At 39.1% G+C, this 11918-nt stretch overlaps 1 protein-coding gene across 3 annotated transcripts in view; it reads left to right on the top strand.

Moving 5' to 3' along the window:
• The first annotated feature begins 1112 nt into the window (after positions 1–1112).
• Positions 1113–11918, top strand: part of zgc:110329 (uncharacterized protein LOC550500 homolog) — a 45956-nt gene continuing 35150 nt past the window's right edge. Inside the window, exons 1-3 of one of the 3 annotated variants that reach the window (XM_061906981.1) lie at positions 1113–1433; positions 4324–4509; positions 9341–9415. In XM_061906981.1, the coding sequence (XP_061762965.1) occupies positions 1347–1433; positions 4324–4509; positions 9341–9415 (348 nt within the window). In that variant the 5' untranslated portion in view covers positions 1113–1346. Of the gene's footprint in view, positions 1434–4323; positions 4510–5336; positions 7016–9340; positions 9416–11918 lie in introns of those variants that run through there. The other 2 variants (XM_061906982.1, XM_061906980.1) reach the window with 2 other exon arrangements.

Genomic DNA, 11918 nt, shown 5'->3' with positions numbered 1-11918 from the left:
GGTTTGGTTTTGGAATTGGATTGCATTGTTATGGTATTGCTGTGTAGTGGTTTGTTGGATTGATAAAAAAAAATAAAAAATTTAACCCCCCGCGCCCCCCCCAAAAAAATCGATTTTTAAAAAATGTGAATGGATTCTGATTCGCACAACGTAAACGATTCAATTTGTATTCGAATCGATTTTTTCCCACACCCCTAATATACATATATATACATATATATATATATATATATATATATATATATATATGTATATATATATATATGCATATATATATATATATATATGTATATATGTATATATATATATAAATATATATATATATATACATATATATAAATATATATATATATATATATATATATATATGTATGTATATATATATATATATATATATATATATATATATATATATATATATATATGTGTATATATGTGTATATATGTGTATGTGTATATATGTGTAAATGTATATATATGTATATGTATGTATATGTATATATATATGTATATATGTATAAGTATATATATGTATATACATATACATATATATATACATATATATATATATATATGTATATATGTATATGTATATGTATACATATATATACATATATATACATATACATATATATACATATACATATACATATATATATATATATATATATATATATATATATATATATATATATATATATATATATATATATATATATATACATACACACATACATCCATTTACTACCACTTGTCCAACGATAAAAAATTGGCCCGAGTGTGAATGTTGTCCGTCTATCTGTGTTGGCCCTGCGATGAGATGGGGACTTGTCTAGGCTGTACCCCGCCTTCCGCCCGATTGTAGCTGAGATAGGCACCAGCGCCCCCCGCTAACCCAAAGGGAATAAGCGGTAGAAAAATGGATGGATAATAAAAGTTTCAATCAAATCCGTCCCTTTAAGACTTTTAGTCAAAACCAGTTGATGTGTGTACTCTCCCTTTAAGAATGTACTGTCCCTTTAAGAATGTACTGTCCCTTTAAGAATGTACTGTCCCTTTAAGAATGTACTGTCCCTTTAAGAATGTACTGTCCCTTTAAGAATGTACTGTCCCTTTAAGAATGTAGTCAAAACAAAGCCTAGACGAGCCGGCTGCACGGAAGTAGCATGAAATGAGCCGATATAATTAGAATATATGTATATGTATATACATCACGGTTTTGAACATGCGGTTGGTCTTTTAATGATTAATTAATTATTTTTTCTCTAACCAAGCACTTAGTAGTCGCTTGAACTTAACCGAAGAGCTGGTTAGCTTGCTGGCTAGCGTCAGCAACACAAGCCGCCATGCCTCCTTACTCCCAACTGAAGAAAAGCAACCACTTCTACTACTTCATCAAGTTCACCCTAAACGTGTATTCCATGCTGTTTTCGGTGAGTTTTCTTTTGTTTTTTTTTAAGCCTACAACCGCTTGGTAAGAAGATAACCTGCGAGGCGGAGCTTCGATTGTCGACGCGACCCAGCCCAGAAACAACACCAAACCTCGGCGAGAAAATACTGTTTTTAACGCACCTTCTTCTATAAACATACATATGACTTTAAAATGATTTAAAAGGGCCTATTAATAATTAAAATTAAGCATAGTATCATTCGGCATAAACTAAGAAGTCCTAACGCCTTTCGTTTTAACACGCTTTTTATATTTTATGCCTGCGATAAGACTGCGACTTGTCCGGGGTGTACCCTGCCTTCCGCCCGATTGTAGCTGACATAGGCACCAGCGATCCCAAAGGGAATACGCGGTAGAAAATGGATGGATGTCCAGTTCTAATGAAACCACCGAGCCTAGGATGGGGAAAATCTGCCATATTTTCCATCAATCTGATGCTATATTGACATGGAGTAATATGTCCTGCATAACGCATATAAGCATGTTAATCGCAATGCTTTCATCCTTTTAGGTGAAGCGTTTTATTTCATGTCTTCACTATTTGTGGGCGTCAACTTAAATTGCCGTGTTTGCTAACGGGGTTCAGTATTTACATCGCACTGAATGATGAGCTCTCTGGGGAAAAATGATGCTCGCTGCAAATCTGCTTGTTCTTTGTAAAGTTCAACATGCTTTATGTTTTATTGAGAGCAAAAACAATATAAACATTCCACTAAGCTATTGTTCACAGCGTCGCAGCATCACAGCGGCTTATGCTGCAGGGCGTTGGACCTCTTAAAGGAGAGATGATGCCTTTTTTTCTTTTTTTTTTTCCCTGGCACTGACATAAAATAAAGAATGCCGAAAATACAGAACGTTTTTACAAACCCCGTTTCCATATGAGTTGGGAAATTGTGTTAGATGTAAATACAAACGGAATACAATGATTTGCAAATTATTTTCAACCCATATTCAGTTGAATATGCTACAAAGACAACATATTTGATGTTGAAACTGATAATATATATATATTTTTTTGCAAACAAGCATTCATTTTAGAAACAGCAGGTAGGTTGTGTTCACAACTGCTGTTACAGCTGTCCCTTATATAATGGCCAATATGATTGGCTCTCAAAATACAATGATTTGCAAATCCTTTTCAACCCATATTCAGTTGAATATGCTACAAAGACAACATATTTGATGTTGAAACTGATAATATATATATATTTTTTTGCAAACAAGCATTCATTTTAGAAACAGCAGGTAGGTTGTGTTCACAACTGCTGTTACAGCTGTCCCTTATATAATGGCCAATATGATTGGCTCTCAAAATACAATGATTTGCAAATCCTTTTCAACCCATATTCAGTTGAATATGCTAGAAAGACAGCATATTTGATGTTCAAACTGAGAATATATATATATTTTTTTGCAAATAACCATTAATTTTAGAAACAGGTAGGTTGTGTTCACAAATGCTGTTACAGCTGTCCCTTATATAATGGCCAATATGATTGGCTCTCAAAATACAATGATTAGCAAATCCTTTTCAACCCATATTCAGTTGAATATGCTACAAAGACAACATATCTGATGTTCAAACTGATAATATTTTTTTTTTTGCAAATAACCATTAATTTTAGAAACAGCAGGTAGGTTGTGTTCACAAATGCTGTTACAGCTGTCCCTTATATAATGGCCAATATGATTGGCTCTCAAAATACAATGATTTGCAAATCCTTTTCAACCCATATTCAGTTGAATATGTTACAAAGACAGCATATTCTATGTTCAAACTGATAATATATATCTATTTTTTGCAAACAACCATTAATTTTAGAAACAGCAGGTAGGTTGTGTTCACAAATGCTGTTACAGCTGTCCCTTATATAATGGCCAATATGATTGGCTCTCAAAATACAACGATTTGCAAATCCTTTTCGACCCATATTCAGTTGAATATGCTACAAAGACAGCATATTTGATGTTCAAACTGAAAATATATATATGTTTTTTTGCAAACAACCATTACTTTTAGAAACAGCAGGTAGGTTGTGTTCACAAATGCTGTTACAGCTGTCCCTTATATAATGGCCAATATGATTGGCTCTCAAAATACAATGATGTGAGTTTTCCTTGCCCTTATGTGGGCCTACCGAGGATGTCGTGGTGGTTTGTGCAGCCCTTTGAGACACTAGTGATTTAGGGCTATATAAGTAAACATTGATTGATTGATTGATTGATTGATTTGCAAATCCTTTTCGACCCGTATTCAGTTGAATATGTTACAAAGACAACATATTTGATGTTAAAACTGCTATTTTTTTTTTTTTTTGCAAATAACCATTAATTTTAGTGCGTCTGCCTCACAATACGAAGCTCCTGCAGTCCTGGGTTCAATCCCGGGCTTGGGATCTCTCTGTGTGGAGTTTGCATGTTCTCCCCGTGAATGCGTGGGTTCCCTCCGGGTACTCCGGCTTCCTCCCACCTCCAAAGACATGCACCTGGGGATAGGTTGATTGGCAACACTAAATTGGCCCTAGTGTGTGAATGTGAGTGTGAATGTTGTCTGTCTATCTGTGTTGGCCCTGTGATGAGGTGGCGACTTGTCCAGGGTGTACCCAGCCTTCCGCCCGATTGTAGCTGAGATAGGCGCCAGCGCCCCCCGCCACCCCAAAAGGGAATAAGCGGTAGGAAATGGATGGATTTAGAAACAGCAGGTAGGTTGTGTTCACAAATGCTGTTACAGCTGTCCCTTATATAATGGCCAATATGATTGGCTCTCATGAAATGTTGGGAAACATTGGTGTCCTTTTTTTTTTTAAATTCTTCACAACACTTCTGACCGAAATCGATGAGACAATTAGTATAACCTCTTATGTTTTGTCCAGCTGATGGGTCTCTGCGTGCTCTGCGTGGGGGTGTATGCCGAGGTGGAGCGGCAGAAAAATCGAACTCTGGAGGGTCTCTTCCTGGCTCCTGCTGTGGTGCTAATCCTGCTGGGTCTGGTAATGTTCACTGTCTCACTTGTGGGCATGGTCGGCTCCCTCAGGGACAACAAGACACTGTTGCACATGGTAAGGATGCGAGCGGGAGTGGCTTTAAGCTCTCTTAGTCAGTTTTCCAGCATTTAATATGGACATGAATATCATAGTCGACTAGTAACACTAGCATAAAATAAAATGCCAAAATGTAGTGTGTGTAATCATTATAATGTCATGTCATTCCCACTACCCAATAATGCAGTGGTTCTCAACCTTTTTTCAATGATGTACCCCCTGTGAACATGTTTTTAATTCAAGTACCCCCTAATCAGAGCAAAGCATTTTTGGTTGAAAAAAAAAAAAAGATAAGGAAGTAAAATACAGCACTATGTCATCAGTTTCAGATTTATGAAATTGTATAACAGTGCAAAATATTGCTCATTTGTAGTGGTCTTTCTTGAACTATTTGGGAAAAAAAATAACTAAAAACTTGTTGAAAAATAAACAAGTGATTCAATCATAAATAAAGATTTCTACACATAGAAGTAATCATCCACTTAATCTTTGGGAATTGTAAGAGAGATCCATCTGGATTCGTGAACTTAATTCTAAACTTTTCTTCACAAAAAAAATACATCTTTATTTATGGAACATGTCCAGAAAAAAATCTAGCTGTCAACACTGAATATTGCATTGTCTCATTTCTTTTCACAGTTTATGAACTTACATTCATATTTTGTTGAAGTATTATTGATAAATACATTTATAAAAGATTGTTGAATTGTTGCTATTTTTAGAATATTTTTAAAAGATCTCACGTACCCCTTGGCATACCTTCAAGTACCCCCAGGGGTACGCGTACCCCCATTTGAGAACCACTGCAATAGTGTACCTAACACTTAATTTTGATACATTTGCAGAATCTACATGGATATTCATGACAGCTCTTCATGTTATGCGGTGCAGCTACAACCACAACATATTGTTTATTTATTACTTCTCTGGAAGCTTAAAGGGCAACTGCGCTTGTTTTTGAATTTTCCCTATCGTTCGTAATCATTGTACAACAATTCTTCTCAACTAAAGAGGAGAAATATAACCTTGGAGGAAAATCTAATAAAAAAAAATTGGTATGCACGTACAACACTTAGAACCTTTAGCATATCAGTATGTTCAATTAAATAATGGAATGGATTAAGTAATGAAGTTAAACATTGCACTGATATGATCCAGTTTAAGAGGTTGTTCAAATTAATAGTGCTTACAAAGTACAAAGAAGAAGAATTATGAGAATTACTTTCAACCTTCAGCTCTATACTCTCGGCAGGGTTCTTGAGGGTGCATGGGAGTTTGCCCAACCAGTCTACATGTGCTTTGTGGACTTGGATAAGGCATTCGACCGTGTCCCTCGGGAAGTCCTGTGGGGAGTACTCAGAGAGTATGGGGTATCGGACTGTCTTATTATTGCAGTCCGCTCCCTGTACGATCAGTGTCAGAGCTTGGTCCGCATTGCTGGCAGTAAGTCGGACACGTTTCCAGTGAGGGTTGGACTCCGCCAAGGTTGCCCTATGTCACCGATTCTGTTCATAACTTTTATGGACAGAATTTCTAGGCGCAGTCAAGGCGTTGAGGGGTTCCGGTTTGGTGGCCGCGGGATTGGGTCTCTGCTTTTTGCAGACGATGTGGTCCTGTTGGCTTCATCTGGGCGGGATCTTCAGCTCTCACTGGATCGGTTCACAGCCGAGTGTGACGCGGCCGGAATGAGAATCAGCACCTCCAAGTCCGAGTCCATGGTTCTCTCCCGGAAAAGGGGGGAGTGCCATCTCCGGGTTGGGGAGGAGACCCTGCCCCAAGTGGAGGAGTTCAAGTACCTAGGAGTCTTGTTCACGAGTGGAGGAAGAGTGGATCGTGAGATCGACAGGCGGATCGGTGCGGCGTCTTCAGTAATGCGGACGTTGTATCGATCCGTTGTGGTGAAGAAGGAGCTGAGCCGGAAGGCAAAGCTCTCAATTTACCGGTCGATCTACGTTCCCATCCTCACCTATGGTCATGAGCTTTGGGTAATGACCGAAAGGATAAGATCACGGGTACAAGCGGCCGAAATGAGTTTCCTCCGCCGTGTGGCGGGGCTCTGGGAGGAACTCAAAGTAAAGCCGCTGCTCCTCCACGTCGAGAGGAGCCAGATGAGGTGGTTCGGGCATCTGGTCAGGATGCCACCCGAACGCCTCCCAAGGGAGGTGTTTAGGGCACGTCCAACCGGTAGGAGGCCACGGGGAAGACCCAGGACACGTTGGGAAGACTATGTCTCCCGGCTGGCCTGGGAACGCCTCGGGATCCCCCGGGAAGAGCTAGACGAAGTGACTGGGGAGAGGGAAGTCTGGGCTTCCCTGCTTAGGCTGCTGCCACCGCGACCCGACCTCGGATAGGCGGAAGAAGATGGATGGATGGATGGACTTTCAACCTTATTAAAAATAAGATATTCTTCATCTCAGTATGTTAATAATGACTGACTTAATTAATTACATTTTACAAGACTGTTGTATATACTAATTTACAGATGTCATTCTATTATAAAAAGGTCAGTAAATGAATATATATATATATATATTTGTAAACACTGAGGTGGGTAAGGGGTGGGATTAAATAAGAAGTGGGTAAGGGGTGGGATTAAATAAGATTTGCGTATTCCCACTCCTTTTCGGACATGATGTAAAGTGAATGATATGAAATTGTGTGATGTAATATGCTGTAAGTGTGTTCATGTTCGAAATAAACTAAAGAAAGAAATAAAACCGTGCCGACGGATGTATTTTTTTAATGCATTCTAACCCCTAAATGGGAGGTCCTTTATTCCGCCCATAAAACCCAATATAAAAAAAAAACATCCAAAAAGCGTCAACAATACTCCATTTACATTTTGTACTTAAATATTGACCAAGTATTAGTGATATTGTTGTTATAAGTTCGAACGTACACAAACTTTTTATAGCGCCGCCATGATCACTAACTTGTGTGCCAATATTTATCTCGCTTTCTCGCTTCCTTTTGCTTGTGAAAGTTTATTGCCGATCATAAATCATGACGTATTTCGACAAGTCTGTATGCTTTGACAGCTATTTGAGACCAGGAGGAAATGGCGAGAACGGCACGAAAAGACACTTGGTTCCACCCCCCTTTTCTTTGTGAGGATTATGAGTCATTTTTCATCTAAAAGGGGACTATAACGAGAATCTCTCGTTCGGCATCCTAATGACAGCAATTGATGTTTTATTAGGTTTTTTTGGCTCTCATGAACTCTGCAGTGTGTAATAATCATTGATGTCTTGATATGTGCACTCATAGATAGGGATGTAACCATAAACGGGAATAATGATAAGTACAGTAAAACCCCTGATGGTTAGTATTGCCATTTTAAATTAAAATGATCGAAAAACTGGTTGACAACTATATTTGTATAAACACACAGACCAATAGGCGCCAGCTCGCTTGCTAACATGAAAACAAAAGGCATTAACATATTTCCCCATTAAGAAATGACACTCACCAAACTAAATTTATATAAAGACATTGCAAAGTTAAAGTACCAGAGATTTTCTCACACACACTAGGTGTGGCAAAATTATTCTCTGCATTTGACCCATCACCCTTGATCACCCCCTGGGAGGTGAGGGGAGCAGTGGGCAGCAGCGGAGGCCACGCCCGGGAATCATTTTTGGTGATTTAACCCCCAATTCCAACCCTTGATGCTGAGTGCCAAGCAGGGAGGTAATGGGTCCTGTTCTTATCGTCTTTGGTATGACTCGGCCGGGGTTTGAACTCACAACCTACCGATCTTAGGGCGGACACTCTAACCACGAGGTTTGTGATGCATTTTTGAATTTAATGTGCCACGTATGCAAAGTTAAAATGATCAAAATACGTAAATATAAAATGTGCCTGTTACTACATTACATATATACTTACAGCACGTATATAAAACCTTAATGGAGGTCTTTGGATGTTTTATGGGGCTTTTGTTATGAATTATTTAGGCAGAATATTGTGACTCCCAAAAGCTCCATTGTAAGCGGACTTTTGAGCACAGGTATTCAATTTATAAAATGCATTAAAAAAATACATTGTCGTTATGTATTTCATAATGATTGTGAACAAAAGGCAAAATTTTAATAAAAATACAGTTTCTCTGTCAGATTTTGTTGTTGACGAACGCCAAGATGCAGAAAAGGAGGCAGGCATTGAGTAAGGAAAACATTATGTAATTAAAATACTAGAACATGAACAAACAAAAGAGTACTAACAAAAAGCACGCACAAGGCGGATAACAAACTAAACGAGTTAGGATGGGAGCTAGAACACAAAAGGAGCTTAGCATGGAAGCTAGCACAAACAAAAGGGCCTAGCGTGGAAGCTAGCTGGTATTGAGCAGGAAAACAGAAGTCCTTACATGTTGTATAAAGACAAACTGAAAGCAGGGAACAAAAGACAGTAAGCTAGAAACTGCTGCCGAAATATAGCTTACCGCTACACTGCAATGACACGACAGGAGCGACACGATGCGACAGGAACGATAATACAATCCAATAGTCCAGCACTCGACTGGAGGACAAAACAGGTTCAAATAGGAGCGGGCTGATTGACACCAGGTGTGGCAGGGTGCCAATCAGCCGCAGCTGAGGGGAAACAGCACTCAGGGAAAAAAACAGTAAGAGCGCTGACAGGAAACCGACAGGAAAAACTAAAACATGGCCACACTGTCACGGACAAGCCTGACATTCTCTTCTAATCAAAACTGATCATTGTTATTTCTAGTTCTTGTAGAATACCACATTAGACTGTTCCGGTGTATCTAAAGTTTTGGACTGTGGTGTAAAAAATGCTAAGTGATGTACCATGAACAATTGTTTTGTTTTGTTCTTTTTTTCAGTTTCTTTGCGTCCTCTGTGTTTTGCTACTTCTCCAGGCTATCGCCCTCATCATAGCGCTTCTTTTTGAGAAGAAGGTAAGCAGGTTGTGTTACTAAGCAAATAACAGAGTGCACATTTACATACACAGTGGATCCCCGGATTTTTGCTACTGAGCGTTCACTTACCCGCAAATTCATAATTTAAAAAAAAACAGTGCTTTGTCTCTGCAAAAATGTATTTATTAGAGTTTTTGTGTTTTTTTTGGTAAAAAAAACTATTTTCAATCACAGTAAGTGGATAATTACTTAGAAATATGGGAAAGTGTAAAATGTTCCCCCTATTAATACAGCATATATGTCCAACATAGTAAGATGAAGTCAGTGTAAAATGGCCGCAGTGGCGTAGCTGTCACTTGCATCTATATTCAACTTTGTTACAAACTCGCTGAAAACGTACAGTAGCTAAAACTGTGAGTTGGATTCCACCTGTTCTATCAATCATCTTTTATTACCATTCATTAGTGGTAAGTATCTATCCATTAATGATTTATAATGCATTTAATAAGTGTGTTAAGCATATCAAGGGCTTAAACTTGAATTGTGTTTCTATGTATTTATCTTGTGAGCTTTATTTATTATGCTCTTGGAGTTGAATCTAATCTAATAAATATAATTGGCACTTTTTATCTCAGTTGTTGGTCCTAAATCAGAGGAGAATGTCAACGTCATGCAGTTTGGTGGGGAAGAAGTGAGCCCGTGTAATCATATCGTGGGGTCTTGATGTAGCAGCATAATCCAGGCTTAGTTGGTGTCAAAAATAGACACTTCTCACAATGCTGTCAAGCGATTGAATACAATTATCAAATACTGTATTTCCTTGAATTGCCGCCGGGTATATAGTATGCGCCTGACTAGAATTACTGCCGGGTAAAACTTGTTTCGCAAAATAATTAGCGCATGCTTAGTTAGCATTACGACGGGCTCAGGATTAACGCCGGGTCAAACTCGTTTCGCAAAATATTATTTTTATTAGCGAATGTCTAGAATTTCCACCGGGTCAAACTCGTTTCGCAAAATAATTAGCATATGCTTAGAATTTCCTCCGGGTCAAACTCGTCACGTCACGAGTGACACTTCACCTGTCATCATTTTCAAAATGGAGGAGGCTGATTTCAATCATTTGGAATTGCATAAATCGTACCACTGTACTTTAGCCTCATCCTTCACTTTAAAGTGAAGGATGGAATTTGTGAAGAATGATGCAATGACGGCCTGATAAGACCTGATAAGTCCAAAAGACATGATACAGTATTATCTGCTCACTGATGGTACCTGGTGGTTGTTTGAGCACACTGTCACTAGTCCTGGATAGTCCCACTCCTTAGTGATTCAGTCACACCCAAGATTATCACAAGAATTATGCAAAAATACATTAGTACCTCCTGTACTGTAGCATCCCGTCACTTATGTGTAGTATTGTAGTTTTCTAATTCTGTGGCTGTGAACGCCTTTGTGTCTACATTTATATTTGTGAGTCAGAGAAGATATTTGAGCGTGGAGAAAAAATATACCGTATTTCCTTGAATAGCCGCCGGGGCACTAAATAATTTAAAACCTCTTCTCACCCCTGCGCTTTTTCAAAGCATGCGGTAAAAGTAAGCAGGCGCTAATCATTTTAAACTTCTTCTCACCCCTGCGCTTACCAATGACATGCAGTAAAAAATTGAGTGTGAGCCCGGTGGTTGGGGACCACTGCTCTACAGCATGTCATCGAGCTCACTTTTACACCATGCTGTCTGCGTGCCGGCCGGACGCATGCTTCTCGCTGCTTCTCATATGAGATTGCAATGCATACTTGGTCAACAGCCATACCTTTTACACTGATGTTTGTGATATAAACAACTTTAACACGCTTACTAATATGCGCCACACTCTGTGAACCCTCAACAAGCACATTTCTGGAGAGCATTGGCTCTGTGGCACACTATAAACGCAGCATAGGGATTACCCATAATACCGTGTATCCGTGACTCTTAGCTATTATACGCGCGCCCCCCAACCCCGTTGTAGCCAGGAGCCGTGGATGCATTGCATTGTGGGTAGGTGTTGTGTTGCGTTTGTGGTGTGTTGCAGGGCATATGTTCTCCAAAAGTGTGTTTGTCATCGTTTAATGTGGGTTTTGCGCAGGTGGCGCGTATTGGTAGGAGTGTTGAAGTTGTTTTATATCACAACCATTTGTGTGATCTGTATGGCTGTGGAACAAGACCCCTGGTTTACACACAGTAAAAGCAAAAAAAACTCCTTCGTCGATTTGAAATGATGGCAGGGGAAGGGTCACTCGTGACGTCACAAATTTGACCCGACGGGAAGAGTAAGCATGCACTTATTAAATTGGGGAGCGCGTTTTGCCCGGCCGTAATTCAAGGCATGCGCATATTACATGCCCAGCGGCTATTTAAGGAAATACCGTAGCTTTTATTATCTTGAGCGTGGTTACGGCCGACAGTTGCCACTTTTGCAATAAAGCGATTGTTGATCAACCACGCCCTCATCATCATTATTGTTACAGTAAACGCTAGTTTTGGGTTTGGCTTGTGCA

This window comes from Nerophis ophidion, linkage group LG07 (genome assembly GCF_033978795.1).
Source record: "Nerophis ophidion isolate RoL-2023_Sa linkage group LG07, RoL_Noph_v1.0, whole genome shotgun sequence".
In the NCBI taxonomy this organism is placed as follows: Eukaryota; Metazoa; Chordata; class Actinopteri; order Syngnathiformes; family Syngnathidae; genus Nerophis; species Nerophis ophidion.
This window is presented reverse-complemented; position numbering and strand designations above follow the sequence as displayed.